We start from the raw sequence: 27,223 nt of genomic DNA, 5'->3' as shown, positions 1-27,223 counted from the left end.
ATAGTTTCCATCAGTTGCAATGATAGAAGAGTAGTCCTATACTTGTACGAATTATAAATGTTCGTAATATTTAAGGCTGTGATGTCATCCGGTAGACCTGAGGATGTGGTGTTTCTGTAAACAGTATTATATTCTTATACAGTCTAGGGGAAAAATGTACCCAATAGGAAAACTAAGATGGCACCCATCGCTTGGTCCACACCATTGGTATCCTGGAACCATCAGGAGACTAGCCCTACACATTTATCTTCCCAACCCCATTTGCTTAATCAGAAGATCCACTTCCCTAGCTCAGGGACGTACAAGTTGTTTGCAAAGAAGGGCGACTCTCTCAGATGGTTGCCCAAGAGACATCACTTGACTCCATGACTCTTAAATAAAAATGGCACCAATAAGCTGATCTCCAAGCACCCCCTTATTGAGGCTCAGTACAGTATAAGTGTGGCAATTAAATGATAACTTTAGTTGTAGTATATATAATACCTTAATAACCATTGATGAAATGAACATCAGCTCTCTTGGTAGGTTTGGGTGGGCTTCTGCTTGTGAACAATAGACAATCTAAACAGGCAGAGCTGCAGTATAAGGCTTCATGTTTAATAAGGCTTTATGTGCAGTATAAGGCTTTATGTGCATTTTGGTCTGCAATATGGTGTGTAACATGCAACTATATTAAATACCATATTTTGTCAGTAATGTTCTACACTGGCTGAAGTCCCCGACCTGAAGTCCCCGACCCGTGAACTGTCAGATATGGCAGCCCCTAGCAGTCACATCCAGACAGAGATTGAATGACGAGGTGGCTATTCAAGTTGGCTTGGCTGTTTTCCATAACTCTTGTTGACTTGAATGCAGAAAGTTGTGAATATTTGTGGCCTCTTCTCCAATTAAATCTCTGCCTGGATTTAGAGAGCCAGGGCCACCTCACCTGGTAGATCTGAGATTACGAGACCTCTGCTATCCCAAAAGGTTGGGATCCCAGGTGGATAGGTGGATATGTTATAAATCTCTTTGGTGGAAAAACTTTTTTCATTGGTTGGGCAGGGGCTAGAAAAAAGTGTAAACTTTCTCTAGAAATAGCGCCACTCCTGGTCACGATCTGTGTCTGGTATTGCAGTGCAACTCCATTGAAGTGAATGGGGATAAGATTCAATACCAGCCAAAGCCAAAAAACAGAAGTGGCATTAGACCCATTGATCATAGCTGTGTCCTAATGAGCAAAATGCACAGTAAGTAAGCATTACCCATGAGGCAGCGGCTTATTAGTTCTGAGCTCACAACTAGACATTTGCTTTAAAGGGAACATATCAGTAGTTTTGGAGCCACTAAACAACCAGCTTGTGATTTTACAGCTGGGGTTTAGTGTTCCAAACATGCCCATGTCAAAAATGGCCGTTTCGGCAATAGTTCATTGATATGAGTCCGGGAGAGGAGTCCGATTGGATCGTCACATACGCATTGCACCGGTCGGTACACTACACATACGCAATGAAGTCAGGTGTACTGTCTTGTACTTCGTGTGTGAAATGTTAATGCGCCCGATGCCACCGGGCTCCTCCCCCGGACTCCTCTCCCGGACTCCTCTCAATAAGTTGTAAGTTCCTTCACTAGCTATTGCCGAAACGTCCCTTTTTGACATGAGCATGCTCTGAACACTAAAAACCCAGCTGTATAACAACATGCTGATGGTTTAGTGGCTCCAAACCTAGGGCCAGGTTGCCTTTAAGTTTTCTTTGGAGCTCTCTAAGGCCAAACTTAAGAAGCCTTTACTATATTGACTTTTGGTTGCATGTTGCAGTATGGACTGTGTGTTTCTTCCAGAGTAAGCCGTTTTAATCAAGCTGTTGTGTAAATTTGCTTATTAAACATTCAAATTAATAAATTATGCAGAAGGATAATGTGCTTGTTTGTGTATTTGAGCAGAATCTAAAAATAATCTTTACATCTTAGCATAAAATTTGCGCTATATACAGTACATTCAATAATGGTTATTAAAATCGGAGATGGTTACAGCGCCAAAAGTACAGCTATCTGTCTCCTTCCTGCATGAACATAGCAGTAATTACATTAAGTAACATGCTGGGTCAGCACTCTCCAGGCAGATTCTCTTAAATTATTTTAAAGTCCTTTACTTGAAAGGGACAACTGGAAAAAAATAAGTTAATTAACATATCATTTGACTGTAGCAGAGTTGAGTTTGTCAACTAGCACAACCTATGTTGATATCATATGTTCATTCCATAGTACTGCAGGTAAAACCTACTACATAATCATAACTGAAAATTATCCAGATACACAAATAATACAATGATATTACAAATTCAGCGCTGCTATATTGGTTTGGCATATGATGAAATGTATTGGCTTGCACTCTGGGGGTATCTGTGACTTACATTTTTGGGGCACACTATGATGCATCTGTGGCAAGCACCTGTGGCTGCCACTCTGGAAGGCATCTATGGCTGGCAGTCTGGAGGTATCTGAGGTTTAAGGTGGCCATGCACCTTCAATAGATGTCAGCCGAACGCTCAGTTTGGTCGAGTGTGCATGTGTTCTCACTGGGCAGAGGTGAATAAGTTGCTGCCAGACACTTTTCGTGGCAGCTTATCTTCTTTGAGAATAGGGGATCGGGCAAATTGAAATTCAACATGCCGATCTTACAAACGAACGTCGATCTAATACATATTAGATGGTCGGCCGACAAGGTTCTAATGTGTATAGCCACCTTTAGGCACATTAAGAGAGCATAGAGGCTTAAAAAGGCAATCCCCAAAATTTTGTGCCGCATGTCGAGCCCACCAATAGGAAAAATGGGCCAGAATACACTGTAACCCCCTACTCCTGTACACTATCATTGCTCTTCCATGTGTTAAATAGTTGACTTGAGTCTCTGTCCCTACTAGAACAAAATTGGACCGATTTTATAGTAAGCCAATCAACCTATCAGTTGGGTGGAAGGAAAGATAAAATCCTGAAGAACATTCAAAACCCATGCCAATGTTGGCCTTGTTTGAATTTGAACCTTGGTTCCCAGTAATTTAAAGCCATAGTGTTATCCACTGAGCCACTACGTCCTTGTGTAAAGTGCAAATGTTTGTGCAATGACTCAATGTCAGCTTTTATGGTCTAATTTGTTATTGCATATCAATTTTTGATAATATCTTTTTTTATTTTAGCTTTAAAAAAAGGACGTTACTGGATAACCCCCGATCCCTACCACAAAGATGACAACATCCAAATTGGCCGAGAGGTGAAAATATCTTGCCAGGTGGAAGCCGTTCCATCCGAGGAGCTTACATTTAGTTGGTTTAAAAACGGCCGACCTTTACGAAGTTCTGAAAGAATGGTCATAACCCAGACAGACCCTGATGTCTCCCCAGGCACCACCAATTTGGATATCATTGATCTAAAATTTACAGACTTTGGGACGTACACATGCGTTGCTTCACTTAAAGGGGGAGGTGTTCCAGATATCAGCAATGACGTGAACATATCTAGCAGTACAGGTAAGGGGTTACACCTATTTTAAATTATTTTGTTCCATGCGGAAACAGTCAACCTCAACTAAAATATACCTTCTACTAATGGACACCACACCCACTTGGATAAAACAGTGCATCACCCCACCCACACCACGCCCACTCTATATGAGGCCACACCCCTTAGTAGACAACACAAACGATGTGACTTTTAGCACTCCTTCTAACAATAAAATTTACCGTAAGATAGGTGACACATTGATGAACTATAACTCTGTAGATACAACAAGATAACTCCTCATTTCTATAAGATCACCACCACGTACATTCGGAAATGGAGCAATGGGCAAGCATGCCCTTCAACTGCCAAAATATAATGACTAGTCTTCACTATTGGCTTATAAAGTAGGTATGAGTTCTCCAGTTGTTGTGAATTTGAGGTTTCGGAATCCGTCTGGCTCATTCCTCACCAGCTGGAGGAGCCACTTGTTGACTATGTCTTTATCTTCTCAACATATTTTGTTTTAATAGGCTTATACAGTACAATGAGCTTTTTCATATATGGTCAAACATCTCTAGCCCATGGTCACCAAACAAAATACCAAATGTTGATTGCCCTTTTTGATACCAGGGTTCCAGCTTGGAGAAAGGAGGGGAGGACAAGTATCTAGAGATGGTGAGTTGTGGTTTTCTGCTCCACCATCACTGCCAGTATAGCTTAGTATGTGAAATTTATGACGATAAGTCAATGCCATAGGCAGTCCCCGAAGATCATAATAACGAGTCTAGTTTCCCGTTCCCGGCAGACAGATGGCCAGACGTGCACAATCACTCTTCATTAAAGATTGTGGGAAATACAAAAACATCAGAGGGTGCCAGCTTTTCCTTATTTCCCATTGAGTTTAATGGAGAAAGACTGCACATGCATGGCCATCTTTCCACCAGAAACGGGGAACAGGACATCCCTAATCTTGAGATAAGTGGTTTGACCATTAATAATCATAAAGCAGTTTCCCTTCTCCAGATGGTTCTCTCTCTAGTTGATTCATTAATGAGCCCACACCATTTTACGAAAGTATTTTTGGAAATAGTAGGCTGACTATTATGTTAAATAATAGTTTTTCTATTGGTAAATAGTTCTTGGGGAGGCAGGTACGGCATTGGTCATCTCCAATGTCACTTATAAATTAATTACCTGTAAAGATAAACCAAAAATAAATTTATAAAATACAAAATGTTTTATTTATCTCACATGTAGCTATAGGGGGTGTGGAGAATGCAGCTGCCTGAGGAAGCCCAAAGGACTTTCTGCCCCATATGAGTAGACCAGTCTTATACATAAAGCATGATCATTGGGGAAGGGATGTTAGAGATTTTCACGTTGCCCTTCTGGATAACTCAAAAGTTTTAAAAAATATAAATTTTTGTTCCATTTTTTTATTTTTAGAAGAATTCCTGTTCCTTTAAGGTCTTTTTGAGGTCTGCCTGTCCTTTAAAGCCCATCTACTGAGACTGAGAAGATAAAAGTCTGCCATATTATTTATTTTCTATTCCTCTGGATGTGGAAGCTATTACTTCAGCATTATTTTGGCTAACACGAGAACGGCTCCTTGTAAATCATATCTGGGTTTTCATTAAAGATTGTATTGCTAGAGGGGTATTTATACAGCTTTTTCTGTAACTGCGAAACAGAGTTCAATCAGTAGTATCAAATTAAAGACACACATCCCATCAGAGCGGGCGATTGCTTCTCTCAGTTACAAAGTGATTTTTGCATTCTGGCTTTTAGCACTCTATACACGATGTACGTTACATTAGGCGTTAGATGCTGCAAGGGATATAGAATAGGATGTAGAAGCTATAAATTAGTATATATGATCCATTGACTTACTCTACCTCAAGCAATAAGACGTTATACTTCTTCCCATGGCATCTAAAAATACATAGCCTGTGTTTCAGATTTGCAAATGTAGCAGATCTAAGATGGTCAGATGTAGTAGAGCTGAATTTGTCATTTGGCACAACTCAGAGTCATGCAATGATATGTTATTTGTTACATAGGACTACAGGTAAACCCATTATATTATCATAAACGGAACGGAAGTTAAAAAATAAATCTAAAAGGGATTGTCCCAGGTCTACCCCAGTCCATAAGCCCGATGGAGGTCAAACAGAAGAATTTTCTAGACTGTCCCCCCCCTCAATGAGCCAGAGGGGAGAGTTTTGGCTCATAGTATGACCGCTATCTAATACCACATTTTGGTTAAACTTGATTAAAATTATCTGACGTAAAATTTTGGTAAAATTTAAGTTTCTCTATCTTATTCAGTAATAGGTTTATTATGCCCTTAAAGGGGTACTCATCCTTGTAACTCTCCGGAAATGTCATTTAAATATGTTAGAAGTATAAATGGGGATATTAATGGGAATTCGTTAGTTGGGACACCTTTTGATATCTTGAAGGAGTGATTCTGGTAATTTATCTCTGAACTTGGAGATAGGTACAACTTCAAGTATCTTTTAAATATCTTTTTATAAAAGAAAAACTAGGAAAATAAAAAGAGTGGATTTATGAATACAATATCCTGTTATATCAGTTCTAGAATGTGTTATATGATGAATAAGACAGGAGGAGCATGTTGCTATAGCAGTGGCATACAGTCAAAAATACATTTACATAAAATAAAAGAGTTATATGTGTCTAATACGCATAAAAAAACAACATATTATCCAACTAGTCCATTGTCAAAATTGTAGTTGCATATAAAAGGTTACCTTCCATATTAGATATCTACGGAATGAATAGGAATAATATTGTTCTTTTCTTCATTATTCCAAAGTCTTAGTCATTATGTACTATGTGTATTGCTAAATCCTAACCCAAGAAGAACAAATGGTTTGGTTCAGGTTTTAACCAGTTCCCAAATTATCATTTCCAATATTAGAATAAATTATGAATAGTGCCTGGGACACTCAAGAACTTACCCCATGGTTCCCAGATATTATGATATTTGGAAGAGTTTCTCTATTTTAAATACTGTAGCAGTTTTTTTCTAATCTGGATACTTTTTGATACTTTTTGTATCCATTATGAAATAGGGGGAGAGTTCGGCTCGATCCAGTACAGCGGTAGCTCCCATGATCAAATGAGACCACAATTCTCTCAATTACTTGGAGCCGAGAGCAGCTACAAAGAGCCTATCTCCCCCTCTGGAGGACTTGGCACTTTCATGCAATATTTGGACAAGCCATTAATTTTGATAGGCACCATGCAATGCTTCATTTCCCCTCTGGTGGTGCTGCAGGGGAATTGAACTCTTGCATCCAGAGTGCCCAAAGATTATGGCTGATCACCGGCGGTCAGAGCAGCAAAATAAGCTTTTATCATCTTATTTTTTGAGGACCCTTCCAACAAAAAGGGATGGTAAAAACCAGACAACCCCTTTAAGGTTTATCTTCACTATACAATATGATTACATTGGTTCTAAAACTGCCTATATAGAACACATATTTCGAATAGTTTACGCTTTGCCCAGGAGAACCCTCAAATAATTAAACGAGGAACGATTCTTTCCAGTTACAAGTAGAGATGTAGCCTACAAAAAATTATTTCTCCATTCAATTTCCCTCCAAACTAGTTGCAAGACTGTTTTTTCTCCCAAGATAAACAGGGCCACATGATTTTTTTTAAAACTGTTTGCTACAATACATATAGACAAATTACAGACCATAGCAAAAAGCATTTTTTGCTGAGAGAGAAAACAAGATAGAAGAGAGTGTTTAAAATGACTGTTTTTAGAGTGAAATTGGGATTCAAAATTGGGACTCGAAAATTTGCAAGATGCAGTTTTTATAAGTAAAGGAGATGTTTTCAGACACTGATTGACATGTTACAACTTTTCGGGAACTCCCCCGTTTTATGCCAGGCTTTCATTTTTGGTAGGCAATGATAGAAAGACTCATGGGTCCATGATTGGTTCTTGGTAGCCTAAAATACTACCTGCATTTCGGCAAAGATGGAAGATATCTTGACAATTGTTTAACATAATTTTAGATGATGAGGAGTTGGCCAGGCGCTGGAATATTCAATGTCTTCCAGTTTCTGATTGATCGGAGACCACATCAGATGTACTTCTTACAATGACAGAAGGCAACGGGATAATTGGAAATTTTGAGAGCTCTGTTGTGTTCCTCTGGCATTTTACATGCAGACGTGTACAATTACTCAACTTAAAAGACTATAAAAAGGTAAAATACACGTTAATCTAGAATGAAAATGCATCTTGTAATAGTCGCATACAGTATGTATTGTAGTAAAGTGGCTGAAAACGACCATAATTTGAGTAGAATTCAATGAATCCCTGATGTGAAGCAGTTTAAGTCCAAGAAAATTAGATGTGTTTATGTACTAGAGGATTTTTTCCACGACTGAAATAGTTTGATTTGGTGGAAAGGAACTATAAACAAGAACCTTTGACTGCTAGAACAGAGAAATAAGAGTTTTCAATGACAACCAATTATCCAAGTCACCATAGAAGTGACAGCTGATTCGTCATTATGGGCAAGGCCACTAGTTTTACTTTTAGTGTTTTTTTAAACGGTTTTGGATTTAAAGCAACACCTAAGTTCAGCCCTAAAGTTTCACCAATATGATCAGGGGCGGACACAGACAGTAGGGTGTCCATGTGCAAGAACAGTATATGGGCACTTGCTCTTCAATATCTCATAATTGGGCACTACTACATACCTTACTTTTCTCTACAATCCACCAGTAATTGTGAGCTATGAAACTCATTAGCTCAGTCCTCTATTTGTAATCTAATAGACAGTAGGAATCTACTTTTAAGGAGGCAGTGGGCGCCCTTAACTACTGGGCCTCTGTATAGATGCACATATGGTTTGTCCGCCCCTGTATATGATCCCCAATGACAAGGAGACATATGGGTGCATTTCCCCTTTCGGGCCATTACTGCAGCCTTTCTGCACTGGTCCCGGGCCACAATTGTCATGACCCTCCTGGGAAACTGTAAAGGAAATAGCTTACAGTAATATCTCCGTAATGTTCCTGCTACGTGAAAACCATTGACTATAATGTCAGGCCATGTAGACTCAGAGTTGAGTGGTGCCAACAGGAGCCAATGGGGCACAGGGCTTTCCTTGTACCACTGCCAATTTTTTCTCTTAAGAATTGATGGCTACAGCAGTTGGACACCCACCAATCGGACATTGATGGCATAGATGTCAACGTCTTCAGTGGAAAACCCCCTTTAATGCTACAGTTATTTGTCATGATAGATCTTAGACACATATTTGCCCTATTTACTGGTAATTTATCTCCCATTAAGGAACATTAAATCTAGAAATGTATGATAAAAGAAAACAGAAAAACTTTGTTCACAGTGTTTGCAGGCTTTTGTAAATGCTTCTGAAACTAATGAAATTCTTGCGAATTGCACAGGTAACCCATATCAATGTGAAGCCTAGGGTGTAGCTGTGGAGGGGTGCAGAGGTAGCAGTCAGATGCCTGAGGGGGTTCAAAGGCTCCTCCACCGCATAATAAGACACTAATATTATTAAGGACACATGATAGGTGGAGGGCACTGTTACAATTTGGCATCAGGGCTCAGAAGCTACGTGTTACACCTCTGGTGGAGCCTTAATCAAACAGTCTAGTAGAAATCTTTTTAGAGAATTTAGGGGTTAACTTCCTCTTGATCGCTTGTATTTATAGCTGGCAGACTATTGAGGGGGTGGGGCTTACATAAGAGACTGGACCTAATGTTCCTAGTCTCCTACTGCAGACAGAGCAGTAAGGGGAGGCACCTTCTGTAGCCAGTTGTCATACAGCCAGACACAGCATTGTGAGGAGGATGATGAGGAGAAAGAGGAGGAAGAGAAGAAGGATTGCCTGATCTCCTAGGGGAAAACACATAGGAGAATTCTTTATATATTTTTTTCACAGTTTTGATTGCAATATAAGACAATATCATCAAAGAAGAGGAGGAAATGAAAAAGGAATTACTGAGATTTTTCGGTATTTCCTATTTTCATTATTTTTGACATCTAGTGTATTTTACCAAGTTCAATTTTCATAATATAAAAATCTTACAGAATAATAGGAAGATAAAGACAAAGGGATTTTCCCCTCCTCTATGATGTCTATTGCTGAATGCCATTGCATTGAATTTCCTTTTCTCTGCTCATTTTTATTTCATGGGCACTAAGAACCAATCCATCATGTGAGATTTAAAATGTACCATGGGACCTGCAATGCCTTAAACCCAGAAAGCATGATTCATAATCCCACCACTGAGTAGTTCGTTTTATATAGTGTGTTTGAATATTTGGGATCCTTAATACATTTTCCAGTTTATTCAGTAAAGAAGCAAAAATGAGAAAAAATATGAGTCCCTCTAATGTAATAGTGTAATGAATATCTAGACACTGACCCAGGTCACTGCTGCAAGATCAACATAATAATCCTCTGCAGCTGTAGCTATTCAAATGATCTGATTGGATATAGGTTGTTCTGTCAACGCCCACTTCATGATTTTGTGCCTATCCCACTCAGACTACTTCTTATTAAGATAATTACATGAGCAGACAGGTCACTGCCTTCCACAAAATCAACATATACCTCTCTGGCTGAGCAGACAGGTCACTGCCTTCCACAAAATCAACATATACCTCTCCTGCTGAACAGACAGGTCACTGCCTTCCACAAAATAAACATATACCTCTCCTACTGAGCAGACAGATCACTTTTTTCCACAAAATAAACATATACCTCTCCTACTGAGCAGACAGGTCACTGCCTTCCACAAAATCAACATATAGCTCTCCTGCTGAGCAGACAGGTCACTGCATTTTACAAAATCAACATAATCCTCTCCTGCTGAGCAGACAGGTCACTGCCTTCCACAAAATCAACATATACCTCTCCTGCTGAGGTGAAAATCATGATGATCTATGTTCAGAAATATCATATGCTGCTCATTCTACTAATTATCAGCCTGTGAATTACAACTTCTCCATTTCTCTCCTCTTATCATATTATTGCTTCTATCAAATGCAACCCTGTCCTAACTAACATAATCACATGAGTGGACAGGTCACTGACTCCTACAAAATCAGAACGCTCTTCTCCTGCTGCTGTTGTCATTTTCAAGATATGATGAGCTACACAAAATTAATTTCCCTACAAGGTTTAGCTTGAAGTACCTAAGCCACAATATAAACGCTATACATGGACCCTCCACCTGCCTATGTCTTTATGTGCATTGTATATATCTGACATGATACCTCCTAACATTTGAATCCTAAATCATTTGATATGTTAAGCCCCATTCCCATTCTGTCCCAGGGGCACCCCCAAAACGTCCTACAAACACCCCTTTTTTACTTCAAATCTGAATAAACCACACCCATTTTTAGGACCACACCTTTTGAGGAAACACAAAAGATTTCACATTGTATGAGATCTATATACAATGTAGAAATAAAATATGAATTTGTATTGGGAAATAATTAGACTGAGCATTATTAGATGATTCTTTTGTGCCAAAGTGACCTACGGGTACTGGCATTTGGCACAGGTATATGGCAGCGGTCTCAACATTAACATGGATTGTAATTTGCTTCCACAAAATACTCCTATGAAAACACTAAAGCATCAGAACACAGTAGAGGAAGTGTTGTCATGGGCACACAGAACCAGAGAAGAGGTTGAGGACTCAGGCTTGTGTTGTATCGCTAATAAAAACTATTTTTATGTTTTAACTGTTACTTATACGGCTTAAAGCCTGAGAACCAACCACATAAGATGACTGTAGGGTTATGGTGCGGTGGGAGGAAAGGAGCCTAAAAGCCATCCTCTCGCTGAAATATCATTTTTAGCGCCACCAGATAGAACCTGCAGCAGGTTATGAGCTCATTGTACTTTTGAACGTGTGAACATCATTCATTGAAACTTTCAGCTAAAAAATAAGTGAATCTAAAAATAAATCTTTCCAACAAAACGCCAAAGCTGCAAGCGAATTCGTAAATGAAGGCAGCGTATACCATAGCAACGTTTATTCCATCTATGCATATTGATGTGCGCTGGAACGGATCACAAGGTTTACATTGAAGTGTTTAGTGTTTAGTCTACATAGGGGGTGTCAGATGCCAAATATATTCATTTTTCCTGATACATATTACATAGATTACGGTATACAAACATAATGGGATGTAGTATCTATATATATATATATTGATTATAAGATTACTTAGAATACAGCATACATACACACTTGAGTTACAACAATATACAATACAGGATACGTATACATACATTTTACATAGCAAACAGTATATATACACAGGATTCAGTGTATATGCATAAAACATATAGATGCAGAAAACTTTAACTTGACACATGTATTACATGTTGTCCACTCCTGGTCCACTCCACCAGATAGGTCATCAGTATATGATCGGTGCGGGTCTGACACCCAGACACCGCACCTGTCAGCAGCTCCTGCTGCCTCCGGGCACTGAACATCCATGCGGAAGCAGATGGCTCCAGTCGTGGAATAGGAGCAGAGCTGCAGTATCTAAGTGAATAGAAGGAGAGATGCAGTTCTGCAGTACGGCCGCTATGCAATGTATGGAGCCAACTGCTTCCGGATCCGTACATTACATACTGAGCAATAACATCCAGTGCCCGCAGGCAGCCGGAGTAGCTGATTGGTGTGGGGTCCGGGTGTCAGACCCGCACTGATCATCTACTGATGACCGGTGGATAGGTCATCAGTTGTCCGGTAGTGGATAACCTTTTTAAAGTTTACTGCATCTGTAGGCTCCAGTACATATTATCCAGTATACATGCATATTACCAAGGAATCAGTATACATACATATCACATAGGACATGGTATATATGCATATAATATAAGGATACAGTATTTATATATATATATATATATATACATTACATAGGACACGGTTTACATACATACTGTATTACATATCACAGTATATACCTATAGCATAGGATATATATATTACATAAGATACAGTATGCAGCACAAACATAGGATCCAGAATACATACATACTACCAAGGAATCAATATGCATACATATTACCATTATATGTACACATATATATATATATATATATATATATATATACATACATATATACATATTATATAGAATACAATATTCATATATATTACATTGGATACAGAATATATACATATCACATAGAATTCTGTATATATTCATATTACATACTGTAGGATCCAGTATGCGTACGTATTACATAAAATACAGAATACATACATACATACATACATACATACAGTCTTACATAGGATATTGTATACATACATATTACGTAGGGCAGTGTTTATGCATATGACATACTGTAGGATACAGCATACGGATGTAGCCATCTTTATCTTGACTCTGATAACTTGCTGCAGGGTGATCACACAACAAAAGCCATTGAAAAGTCATTGAAAAAGTGTTAAAAATCAAGATAAAGATGGCTACATCTGTATATACAGTATATATTACATAGGATCCAGTATGTTATAAAAATCTGCTTCCTCCATTAGTACAGTATATGATTTGAGCGATGCTTATTTTTTTTCATCTATATAATCACTATCAATAGCTGTAAGTTATTTTCCTAATTCCAGATGTATTCTATGCAAATAACAGGAAGAGGAGAGATTCAGGAGGCTGTAGAAATCATGACAGCCCTGGCTACATTTGCCTTGGGTGGACAGATAAAAGAAAGGCTGATTAAAGAAGTTCCTTTCCTTTGTTCCTTTGCTACTATATAGTCAAATCTTTATTTTTAAAGGGTTCATTCTAGTGCACAGGAAAGGCTGGTGTTAACCCCTCTGTTCCCAGACAAGATTCCATGAAGATACCAAATTGTCCATATATGTGTAATTAATGCCCATTAGCATCAACAAGATTCCATAAGGGCAAAAGCAATTCTGTTATAATGGAAGCTTTATCCCTGCTCAGTTTTTTTTTCTACAGACAGCGCCCCTTTTGTTTATAGGCCGTGTCCAGTATTGTAGCATTCAATTGTATTTGGCTTAGCTGCAGTACCGGACACAGTCCATGTACAAGAGTGGCGCTGTCTCCAAGGAAAAAGAAGCAGCCCTTTTTTTCTGATCACATACGAACCCCTATAACAAGCAGAGGATGTTGACAGTTCTTTAGTAGAATGAATCTAACAATTCTATATATACTGTATTTACTTATTAACCAGTTGTTTTTTGGGGTTTAAAACATTTTACCACTATTCAATAATAAAGGTACCATAGAGGCAGCTGAAGAGTGAGGGGACCAGCTTCTTAAGAGTGGCCCCTTTTAGATTGATGATTTGGGGCACCTGTCCTCTATGTATGCTTCTGACACAAATTACACTAAATGCACCAATGGAGAATATAAGAATTGTCTGCAGTTCATAATAAAGGACTGACATTCTAGTTTTACCCTGTCAGCTACCACTGTATGTACAACATGAATTTTCCTTGATGTGGCTGCTTCAAAGGGTTCTCTGCTTTGGAAAATGTCTTACTTATAAGATGGGTCCCTTGACAATAAGTAGAACACAAAGTGTCCCCTCGCTTGGACCTCCAGCGATCAGCTGTAATATGTGGGAAATCTGGCAGTATTTAATTTCCCTGCAGTGCCACCACAGGGGAAATGAAGCATTACACAGTGCCCATTTAAATCAATGGGTTGTCCGTGTGATGCAGGACAAGACAGGTCCTCCAGAGCGTAATACACTCTTTGTAACCACTTTGGTCATGAGATGAGGATCCTGAACTGGGGACCCCCTATATTAGTTTAGAATTCCCTAGAAGGGTTTATGAAAATGGGTTTTCTAATCTGGACAACCCCTTTAACATATGTACTGTCTAGTTTTCAATACCTATTATCATATACCCTATCAGAGAATTCTGAGGTAATTGAGGAGGGATTGCTTGTTCAGGATCCTCATCTTTTTCTAGAGTGAAGAATGACTAAGAAGGGCATCTCTTGTTTTGGAGGACCCAACACATCCATGCATTACATGGAATGGCCATTGATTTAAATGAGAATTGTGTAATGCTACATTTCCCCTGTGGTAGCGCTGCAGGGAAATTGATCAACTGCTGCCAGGTTCCTCAACAGTTTGAACCTGACTCCTTGGGGGTTACACTGTTTTAAGCCTGACTTCAGTAGACCCTTCTACCATAAAGGGATACAACCCCTTTAATATGCAAACTAAATACTTGATATCTATCTATAAAATGGAGATTGTCCTCACAAAGATGACATTTAGGAGGTACGAGCCGTATTTGTGGTGTTTTTCATTTTAACCGCCCTTTAACAGGACATAGCTTTCCTTTGTTACATTCATTGTTCCTGCATAGTCTACAACGATGTGGCCGGGTACAAGAACGAGACGTTCAGTATTGGCTACCTGTACATAATAACAATTGATGTGATGCAGTCATGAATTTTTGATATGTCCCCAACAGACATTTCATGCCCATTTTGCATGCTCTATTTGGCTGTTATTCTATTAAAAGATCAGTATGATGCAGAATACAACAACCTGCAGAAAAAAAGCTCAAATAGCTGACTGGGGAAATATCTACAGTATTTTATCTATTCTGTACACTATAGGCTGCACTGGGGCCGAGGACATATAGTAACGCTAGGTTTACATGTTCAGGTCATGGGGCAACCGATAGCCGCATAACTACTGCAACTAAAAACATGGATCGGGGTATAGCTATATAGGGTGTTGAAGCAGCAGTCATACCCCGCACCCTTGGTGTCTGAGGGGGCCATAATACGCCTCTGCCACGTAAGAACACATTAGTATAAGAAATAGATATGGTAGATGGGGGCCCTGTTACGTTTTTGGCTTGGGACCAAGAAAGTTCAAGTTACATCCACTGACAAGAGCAGTGAGGAACCCAAAAAATTAAAGGGGGCACCATAGTAAAGTGCCCCCCACCCCATTGTAGTGCTGGGTTTTTCCAGCCTAGACTCCCCCTCCACTCCCTTTCCGTGACCGTAGGGTACAGGTTTTCACCACCCAATTAGCAAAGAGGATGGGACCAACTAAGGCTAGGGCCCCTCTCTTCAAGAGCTTCATAGCATCTGCATGATCTGCTTCTATAGTATGTTTGCCCTTGGACACCTACACAAGTGGACACCCTCTTATTTTTTTACCTGGTTCTATGTTAAAGGATTTTTCCGGAATGGAATTACATTGTGCTGAAGCCATTGGAATATATGGTCATGTGATCATATGATATCACGGTGGATCCCATATGATCGTTCCACAGCGTTTACCTATAGGGGCCTCTGGGTTAAAAAATGTTTATTAAAAAAGATTATCTCAGAAAACCCATTAACGTTTAATGCCACCTTATATATCCAAATTCACATGTAGATGTTGATTGCATGAAATGGCATTAGCAATGCCAGATTTACATCTCAGGAGGCTGTAAACACAGACCATTTTACCTTAACAACCACCTACTTAAGTAAACTTGTGTGTGACACAAAAAGTTTTTTTTTGTTTGCAATACCATGCTTAACCACATGGTTTCCTATTGAGAAAAAAAACATGTCTATTACAAATCAGAGATAAAAGAACAACAATTTGGGGTGGTGTAGTACAGTGCTCTAAAGCACCACCTAGTGGTATAAAATTTAGTGCATTAATTAAAAAATGTCCGCAGTAAAAAAAAAATACTCATATTTTGCAGCCTATATTGTGTTGGTTGGTATTTTAATGTATTCTTCATTTCTACATGTTATTTTAGTAGCCTTCTAATGCCACCTTGCCATAGATTCATAAATAAATCAGATTTAAACTTTGTAAAGCACTTTTTGTTGCCTTGTCTCGGTGATGATGTTTGTTTTATTATTTTATGTTTTTCCAAGCGACGTTTTGCCACTGGGTGAGTCCCAATTGCAGCAGAACTTCTGAAGCAGTCAGATGGCTGTAAAGAATTAATGTGATGCAGCCGCTTTGGGACAAGATAGGTCATTTGTAGAATTTTGTAAGTCTGTTCAATGAAATGACTAATGTTATAGTTAGAATGTTCCTTTTTATAGCTTTTTTGTAACTAAAGAAACGATAGATTTTTTTTAGCTTCACATAGATGTAATAATAACTTAAGCATAATATTTTTTATTTGTAGATTTTACCATTATAGTGAGAGCAAAAAGGGAAAATGCCCTCAGGCCTTCACCACCTAGGGTCTCCCATCACTCCTACCAACTACAAACCTCTGGTGCTTTGAAACATGAGACCTGAGCTGAGTACTGTTATGTGGGCATTATATAGCTCTTTTATTTCGGTATCGTGGTGGTTTTATTTTGTGCATCGTTTGGTGGTATTATGGACTTACAAATACTTTGATTTAGTCTTGAAAATTTATATTCTATAGGTCAATATGTCAATAATGCATAAAAACTTTTCTTGTTTGCAGAAATAGGTGTCTCCATGGTTACAGACTGCAAACAAACTTTTCGTAGTCTGATCCTTCAGTTCTTACTAGCCTAACAAATACAGGTTACAAGAATTAGAGAAAAGATGGAGGAAAGCATAACAGCAGGATCAGACTACACAGGCTTTGTTTGTAGTCTGTAACCATGGAGACACATAGACACAGTATGTGTAGGAACTGCATACACAAAACTGTAGGAGATTTTCAGTCAAGACTATTTGCAAACTGGCTTTATTTTCTATTTTAGATATAATGGATCGGTAAAAACAAAAGTGGGTACAAAGGTGGACATATAATTTCAATGATGTTCTTCTCCTCCACAGAGGTCGTGTGTCACTTCATTTAAATGAAACGTCATGGCATTTATTCCTGTCCTTATCCTCTTCTGCAAACAATAGTTATTATTTAACCTGGCCTTTTGACTAATGGATTAAATAAGCATCACTTTTGAATTTCTATGTGGTCTTTACTGCAGTAATGGATGGGTTCACAATTATGTTGTCTTATAAATGGTTGTATCCATTAGGGATGTATGTTGGAGTTGCATTGTCAGGTTATGCTCTGGTTTGTCCAGCACAATGTGAGATTGGTAATAAAAAACTACATCTGAGCTTAGAAGGCGTAAATCAGTGCGATGAACACATTTTTAGTTATGGTTTTTTTTTTACTTCCAAAGACATTGGCGTTCTTTTGATTTGTAGCGGCGGACATTTTTGTAAACACGATACCAGGAATTCTAGATATTTTGGCAGTCATTCTTATCTTATTGGACCCCTCACTGCTTTCTGTCTTCTTAACCAAGTATCTGACCAACCATTCCATTAAACTATTAAGATGGAAAAAAAATAATAATAGTAATAAGAAAAAATTCAAAATATAAAAAAAAAAAAAAATTATATATATATATATATATATATATATATATATATACACACCCTTTTTCATATATTTGTAAGAAAAGGCCATCATTATTTAAACCACGAGGATCCAACTCCGAGCACCCCTATGGATCAGCTAAATGGAGGGTCCAGAGGAGCACCTCCTCCTCTTCACTATTCTTCCAGCCACAATGCCGTACATACGGTTGTTGCAATGCCTTGTACTTCAGCTCAACCCCATTGACTTAAATGCAAGAGAGCTGCAGAGAGCTGCAGTACCAGGCACAGCCACAACTGTATGTGTGGTGTTGTACCTAGGTAAACAAAAAAGGGGATGTGGTGCTCCTCCTGCCCCTTCATTCAGCTGATCGTTGAGGTGGCCAGTTAGATTTCTACCAATGAAATATTGATGGCCTATCCTACGGTCCCAGAAAACCTTTTGAAGATTAAAACAAATACCATAGCCCCCCTTGGAAAAAAACAAAGAACAGTGATTTAGTCCCAGTAGTGGAAGGGAGGCTATCCAGAGGTCGTAGCTGGTTGGGCTAGCAGGGCATGTGCCCCAGGTGCTGGGTGCCAGGGAGGGTTCCAACAAGCCCAAGAGATTTAGATACAGAGATAAAGTCAACAAGCTGAACCTTTGCCTCAGGTGAGGGAATGACTAGCTACGGCTCTGCAGCTAGTATAGCTTATAATGCCTTATACAACTCTACTATTGCTGTCTGTTTCTTGCCTCGGGTATAAAGTAAATGCCATGTTCATAAATGGCCAGTGTTATTTATGGCAATATTTTCAGTAAAAGGCAAAGCAAACACAAAACGAGCTCTTCCTAAACAGCTCGATACATATAATGAGAAAGATCCAGTGTTGTAATAAAGACTAGACATCAATTTGCTCATTTATATTCTTTGCCTCTATAAATATTACAGAAAGGAAAACATGTTCTCAAAAAAGGCAATTTTATTTTATGTTAATAGACTCATGGGTTACCTGTTGAGTCTATTTGCACGAATTGAATTAATTCATTTAAATTAATATTTAAAAATAGGAAATTAAGATAAATTCTGATATCATTTCATACAAGCAGACTATTTTTTTTTATGGTATTCGCTAATAATGTTAATGCCATGCAATTTTTTTTTTGTAACATAAACACTAAGGACAAATACCTGAAAAAATATATTATTTACTACATAATCATAAGTAAGTAATAATAATATAATCAGATATTTTGCCTTTTATTTGTTTATTTTTCTTATAATAAAAATATAATAATGTAATAATATTTTTTTTATAAGAAAAATAAACAAATAAAAGGCAAAATATATGATTATATAATCATATAAACAGTATATAATAAAAACAAACTATACTGTATATTTTGATCATATCAAAAATGTACATTTTCATCTGACTGAAGGGGTAAATCCAATATACATTAAGCATTAAGATTTTTTTTTTATCATAACAGAATTAAAAAAATTTTGTTTCTTTTTTTTTCACAATAATCACATTTTTTTTTTTAATGCATTTTATATTTTATCTAATACCATATATTAAGTAAAATACTAAGTAAAATAATGTCGGAATTTATTCATTTTTTAATTCTATATTTTTTTCATATGGCGGCCAGTTACATGTTATCACACTGAGTTGTTGATCATTCGGCTTATGTGCAGTTTGTGAGTATGAAATAGTTATGCAGCAGCACCTGCTGGGAAAGACACGATGGAGCAGTTACAAGACGTGCTCGCCAAGAATGTTGTATCCTATGCTGATTACATACATGAAGACTCCTCTACACGAAACCTTCGTTCATACACCAGCTGATTTTCCAGTCACTGACCCATGGTTTTCGTACATAACAAATGCTTCAGGCAAAATTCTAATAATAACTACTTAGCTGCTCCATTCAAATAACACAAAATTACTTTTTTTTGTCATTTTTTTTTTTCATTTTAAATCAGACTGTTGTCCAAAGCTTTGAAATTGGTTTCATTAAAAGAAATAATAATTAAAAAAAATAGCATTGAATGTTAAATAAATGCACCTAATTGGTCTAGATTATTTAAATTGCAAATAAAAAGGCTGCATTAAATCTGAATTAGTACAATTTATGTATATTTTTAATAGAAAAACGACAATTCTTGTTAAAAAATTTTTTTATTAATTTTGTATTGGTGAATGGTAATATATTATTATTGCATTTATTTCTTTATTTGGTTTTATTGCATTTATTTCTTTATTTTAGTTTAAAAGATAAGTTTGTATTATTATGAGCCCCCTTTCTTGAGGAGTATTGCTGGAATTATAAAGCAGGGTTCACGCTGATGTGAATGGAGATTACCATTGCATTTTATAGTAATCTAAGTTTGGTTTAGTTAAACCACGGCGGGTTAAACTGACCTTACATTAATGTAATTGTTTCATATATGTTTTACAAAATGAACTGATGCTAGCAGGGGTGGACCGAAAATGATCTGGGCCCCCTAGGCATTCAACATAAATTAAATGAACCTGTACAAGTCTCCTGCACTCCATAAGCATCGTAGCATAAGTGGAAGGGGCTGGTCTGAGAGTCAAGCTGCCCGTACCCCTTAACAACCACTATTGCCATGATACACCAAATTTATGTTTACATAATGCATTTGAGGAACACTTAGCACTTGCAGATCCCTCTTTTTCCTTCTAAACCCTACACTTAAAGAGCATCTGTTACCAAATTTTACAAACAGCATACATTATTAAATACATCTCCTAGACCTGATGAAGCTGGTGTACTCACTTTGAAAATCTGTGTAAGAATGGCTGTATGATACTTTCTGAAAGTTTTCCTGTCTGATATTAAAATTAGCATTTTATGAGACCAAGTATATGCATGAAATCACGTATTTGCATGATGTAATCCCAATCTCCTCTCACCTAGAGCTGACAAGCTCCTATCAGGGTCCGTCCTTCCCTGCACCATGCTGAAATCTCACACAGACTCAGTACAAGCTGCAGTGTCCCTGGCTTTACAGTAATAGAATGCAGCAGATGGAGTTAATAGCTATAATTCTGCACTAAAACTGCTGCTGGAAAACAGGCTCTCCCACTGCAGAACCAGGTAAACTGCAGCTTGTACTGAGCATGTGTGAGATTTCAGCATGGTGCAGGAGGGACACTAATAGGAGCTTATCAGCTCTAGGTGGGCAGAGATTGAGATGACATCATGCATACACTTGGTGTAATGCATTTAATTAGTCTTATAAAATGCTTATTATAATATCAGGCAGGATAACTTTGAGGAAGCTTTATACAGTCATTCAGGCATGGATTTTCAAAGTAAGTACACCAGCTTCATCAGGTCTAAGAGATCTGTTTACTACTGTATGCAGTTTGTATTGTTAAATCTGGTGACAAATCCTGTTTAAGTTTTAATGAGAACACTAACTGACTAAGGGGTTGTGGCCATGGTCCCACAGTCTCTGCCCTAATGCCTAAATGGTCAATCCACTCTTTGATGCCAGACAATTTCCCCAATATCACATTGTTTGGAATACAAACATGCCACTTTCCCCCTAATCATCTTTAATACAGATGGATTTTCTTTTTTACAAGATGAAGATTTCTATCTAAATGCACAACTCGTAAGCTTTCTGTAATCACATCTTATTAGCCAAGTAGTCATAGATAACAATTAGCAACTGACAGCAGTGTCACTAAATATCTCAAGAGGACAACTGAGCATTACCGTACATTGATGCAAAACAATACAACCATTCAGTTATGTACTATGCATTAAAAAAAATATCTACCAAAGTAATTTCTTGCTCGTGTTCTGGGTTTTTCTAAATCCCGCAAAAACTTTTATTTTTCGAAATTTTTGTACATTTTTTTATCATTTTATTAATAATAAAGAAAAAATGATTTAAAGGTTTGTTTAGTTTTATAAAAAAAATAATGAATTCAAGTTCTTAAATTACTTTTTTTTACATTTTTCTTTCATTTTAGTTCCACCAACTCTCACAGTGCCAAAAGGCAAGTCCCCGATGGTGGCCAGAGAAGGAGATACCATAGAACTTCAGTGTCAAGTATCTGGAAAGCCCAAGCCAATTATAATGTGGTCTAGATCAGACAAAGAAGTACCAATGCCCGATGGATCAATGCAAATGGAGAGTTATGATGGAATATTAAGGATAGTCAATGTATCCAGAGACATGACGGGGACCTACAGGTGTCAAACAAGTCAATACAATGGATTTAATGTCAAGCCCAGAGATGCTGGGGTTGAGCTGATCGTCCAATGTGAGTACAAAGCGTCTTGACAATTATTTTTTTACATTTTTTTTTTATGTTTACATTGCTGTAAAGAAATACCAGTCAATTTTTATTAAATTAAAGTGATATACTCTGGAGCCCAGGGAAAAAAATTACCAGCTGACATTTGAGTGAAATCTTTGTCTTCAGTAACATTTTGCAGGATGGTGTTTTTAACAAACTTGTTCAAAGCCTGACCTATTATGGTCGGTTCTTCAAGAATTTATCTGTTACTAATTTACTTTCCTCTCAGCAAGCATTCAAGAAAAAAATGTAGTCCAGCCAGGGTCGGACTGACCCACCAGAGACACACCAGGTCCTCTGGTGAGCCTATGCTCTGACACAATAATAGGTCCTAAATGTCAAGCAGAAGACAACCCCATTTGGAGGTGACTCCGGAGCCAATCACTTGCCCTCAGGGTCTATTTCTTATTGGATAATTTGCAAATAACCTATTAGATCTTATTGATGACATGTCCGGTATCTTCAAGAATAACAACCAAGATTAAAATGTAGTTAGCAGACATTCACATATTCTGTATAGATGGAGGGTTGGTCCTCAGGATTATTTTGTCTGGTAGGCCCAAGGAACCCTAGTATTGCTCCACATGTTCTTTAAATGTCTTATGGCTAAAAAGTTTTTGTATAATGCAATTAAAGAATGTTATCTCTTTCCAATGAGTATGACCACAAAGGAAACTTGTTAAGTAATGATCAAATAAATTCATGTAATTCGTTAATATTTGTCAGTGATTTTAGAAGATATTAAGTAAAAATTAACTCCCGTTTCTTTTTTATGGTATGTCTTTACGAAGAAGTATTGTTAGGGTACATTGGCCCTTAGTTTGGAATGATAATAAGTTTGGATTTAAAGGAACACTCCAGGCAAAACACTGTGTAATGTCTAGTACAGGGCCTGTGTGGGAGGAGCATGACATCTTTTGGTGTTCTCTGGATCCCTGAGTCATGCCACGCCCCCTATTATTTTTGTATATAATATAAATTTCTAGTATGGTATATTGGATTATTTTTTTTGCCATTACAGGAGGCCATTTCAAATATGTATTTTAACAATTCTAATTTACACAATAAATTTAAAAACTTGTGTATTGTGTTTTTGTTTAACTTTTTTTGACATGACATTATACTGTATAAAGCGAGAATAGTATTTGAATAATTTTCCTGTAATATAGGAACTTTACAAAACTGGTCACTGAAAGCAAATTGGGAGGGGAAGCAAATTTGACCATTTTGACCAAAATTATGGTTAATTCGAATGAGCTAATGAAATTGGGCTAAACAGATGCGACACATCTCTTAAGAGGCGAATGCTCTGAAAGCCTGAGGAGATTTGGGGAGAAGCAGAGTGATGTGTGGAGCACATTTTTGTATTTTTTCTATTTTATAGTTCAATTGAGGGGGCAGACTGATTTGGGGGGAATGAACAGGACCGACACGGGCCTCTGCCTTGTTGCGCCCCACAAAGTAAAATCTTGATTTTTGCTGTAATATATACACCAGTTTCTGGTGTAAATGATAGTAACTTTCTCTAGGTGGGGTTGCTCGTCCCTTTCCTCTAAGCCTGCCCCTTCCCTATAAGCCCGCCCAAAGTGGCGGGAGCAACGTAAACTGCCCAAATGTCAATTTTTTTCCCCAGAAATTGTGACTTTTGGGTCTTTTCCGACCCAGGAAACTGGCATATCGAAAAGTGTTAGCAGTGTACCCACAGCAGTATGTGAGTAGACTTTCTAATATACATTCCAGTCCCCCGTCGCGCTAATTATCAGATTTTAATAGATTTTTACAATGCTGCTGGGGGACTGGAACTCTAGTGGCACAGTCTTCCTTCATGACTACACGACTCGTCGTCATGTGACCGGCCCCGCTGTACTCTATGTAATCGCTGTAGCAGTAGTACAGCGATTACATAGAGTGCAGTGGGGTTGGTCACATGACAAAGAGTTGTGTCGTCATGAAGGAAGACTGTGCCACTAGACTTCCGGTCTCCCGGCAGTGCTATAAAAATCTATGAAAATCTCAGAATCGGCGCGACGGGGGACCGGAATGTATATTAGCGAGTGTACTCACATACTGCAAAGACTACACAGATAATAGTTTTCAGTCCCCACATAACCCCCTTCATAAATTCCCACCATGTGTATCCACATAACAGTATTTTTTTTATATATATCTTTTTCTTGTCATAGACTTTACTTCTACTAACTGGGCTTTATAGCGAGCTATAGCTTGATAAATTACTCGTTTTAAATCCCTACTGCATAATTAGAAAACAGTAACCTATCTCAAAGTTCATGCTTAGATCATTCCATGTACTATACCTACGTCACAGTCAATTAGCACCAAGAGATTCATTTTCTACAAGACTGATATTTGCTGTATCAGCTCCGTTCACAAAGCAAATTCCAAAAAACCACAATCCACCTGCCGAATGGATTTATAATGGTGATTTTTTTTTCTCTCTTTCTGCTTTAAAGACTAATTAAAGGTTAGAATAATATCCAATGTAATATGGTGTTTACTTAAAGGGATTGTCCCATGATTAAATATTACATTCCTCCGTTAGATCACACAAAACAGAACAGATTATGTTTTATTTTTTATCTAAAAGAGTAAATTTATTTATAATCATAAAAATACCCCTTTAAAACCAGAATGTGTAGTATTATTATTATTATTATTACTTTTTGTATATCAATTATTATTATGATTATTATTTTTAGATGTAAAATTTTGTTTTCAATGTAAGTACTTTTTTAATATTGAGATTTTTTTTGACAATTTTTTTATTGATGTTTAGAATTGTTTGGAGCTCAAAATTATTTTAATATTTTGTTCTTTAGAAGTTAATTCTCGCATTTAGAATTTCATAGATTGAGCAGGCAAGTAGATATGGGTCTAACGCAGGGGTGGGCAAACTTTTTGACTCGCGGGCCACAATGGGTTCTAAAATTTGACAGAGGGGCCGGGCCAATAGCATTTGGAGGGAGTGTTTGGGCCGGATATACTAAAGCATTAAATGTAGTGTGTGCAAACCTCATAGCACAGTAAGAACACTACAACCCAATTTATTAACTGTCTTTCAAATGTGAAAAATAGCCCTTATCAGTTAATAAATTTGTCTCAAGGAATATGCAAGATATGGCATTTACATACATTTACATACTATTTCGGCTTGCTAGCCTTTGCTAATTTGAATGCCAGCAAATAACTTGCCTTGGTACTTGACTCTTGAAAATGCAGTTTGTCAGTGAAAAAAGTTCTGTTGACTCTGTAAATTAGCTGCCAACCTCTGAGCAGTAGCCGCCCGTTCTTGTGTTGACTGCTTGCTAGCATAGTTTGCATGCTTCGTGGCAAAGTGACGGCTGATATTGTACTCTTTGAAAACCGCAACATCTTCTTGGCATATCAGACATACAGCCGTTGATCGGACTTCAGTGAAGAAGTATTTTGTTGTCCACTCCTTATTAAACACTCGGCATTCGCTGTCCACTTTCCTTCTCTTTGGTCCGCTCATTTTCACAGAAGGGCTTAATGGTGACGTGAAACGAAGTGAAAATTAAAGTGAAATAAAGAGAAATACGCGCCACATTAACAACGGTCAATGTGTTTTGAGTGCGCCATCTATTGGGAAAACGTGGGCATTGCAGGGAAAGGGGAAAAAAAAGGAGGTTTTTACTATAATTTGGACAAGTTCGGCGGGCCGGATTAAAAAGCCTAACGGGCCGTATGTGGCCCGCGGGCCGTAGTTTGCCCATGTCTGGTCTAACGGGTGGTTTGGTCAGCTCCGCACTGCTAAAGAAAAATAAAAAAAAGAATCCATTAAAAAAAATAAGATTAATACATATTTTTTTTTCTTTTGAATCATCTACATTTTTATAAAATAGACATAAAGTAAATTGGTAAGGTTATGTTCACATGTGGCATTTTTTTGCCCCCGCCCCTTTTCATTTTTTTTTCTTTTTTACATGAAAATATTTTGCACTAAACATAATCTAAGTTTTTGGAAAACTGCAAGAAAGTGGCTCATGTTAGTTAAGCAGAATAATTCCACTTTCTTAACATGCCATTGACGTGTACAACCCAAACTGTGAATATAACAGTGTATATAGTTAAATAATAAATAGGATCTATTCCCAACAGGCAGATGGAGTCAGACTGCACATTCTACCCATGACTGTCAATGTGGATGCTTGCAGACTGCATCTTATGCCAACCTCATAAAAAAAAGAAACAAAGACAAGGCAAACAGAGGCTAGGAAAAAAACCAACAAAAAAAAAAAACCTTATATAATGGGTAGAGACAATATTATATTTCTCACCTCACTAGAAAAAAAAGTATTTTGTGGAGGTCAACAAATAGGAAATTTACCTGCAAAATATCTCATTCACTTGACTAATCATTTTCATTCATTCATGGTCATAACTTTCAATTAGACACAATTTAAAGGGCAATTTCATCCAGAATTGCTCTATAAAGGGGGTTAAAACATTGATGACCTATCCCAAAGATAGACCATCAGTGTGGGATCAGTAATATTATCACCCCAGATACTCCCAAGAAGGGGCTGTTGTACTCGCGCTGCCTCTTCTCTGCACCTATGGTACCCAACGCAGGTCACCAACGGGACCCTCAACCAGGCACACATTGATGGCCTGTCCTAAGGGGCTCCATCAATGTTATATCCAGGGAAACACCTTTAAATCTGCATGATCTGCATTACTAATAGGTGACTGAACTGCTAAAACACCAGGCAGCAAGAGTTCAAGTGTTATCATGGGGGCACCCGGGGGTAAGAGTTTATTTATTTTCAAGTGCCCTCAATTCTGTTAACAGTCTCGCATAAAAGGTATTGTCCAATGATTAAATATTACATTTCTCATACATAACAGATTTTCAATTGGGATCATATAAAAAAAAATTCTCCTGCGCCCAGATATTGATGTTACATACTTGTTATGGCGCCCCCTGGAGTTCCACCTCCTGGATCCTTTTGTATAGGGGTGGCGGGTTAATTTCTGC

General features: G+C 37.8%; 1 protein-coding gene across 4 annotated transcripts in view; it reads left to right on the top strand.

Moving 5' to 3' along the window:
• The window catches only part of MDGA2 (MAM domain containing glycosylphosphatidylinositol anchor 2), a 392,414-nt gene that overhangs the window by 290,078 nt on the left and 75,113 nt on the right, over nucleotides 1-27,223 (top strand). For all 4 annotated transcript variants that reach the window (XM_075843991.1, XM_075843990.1, XM_075843989.1 and 1 more), the window contains exons 7-8: nucleotides 3,177-3,506; nucleotides 21,877-22,170. In XM_075843991.1, the coding sequence (XP_075700106.1) occupies nucleotides 3,177-3,506; nucleotides 21,877-22,170 (624 nt within the window). The remainder of the gene's footprint in view (nucleotides 1-3,176; nucleotides 3,507-21,876; nucleotides 22,171-27,223) is intronic.

Source organism: Rhinoderma darwinii, chromosome 12, assembly GCF_050947455.1.
Source record: "Rhinoderma darwinii isolate aRhiDar2 chromosome 12, aRhiDar2.hap1, whole genome shotgun sequence".
Taxonomy (NCBI): domain Eukaryota; kingdom Metazoa; phylum Chordata; class Amphibia; order Anura; family Rhinodermatidae; genus Rhinoderma; species Rhinoderma darwinii.
This window is presented reverse-complemented; position numbering and strand designations above follow the sequence as displayed.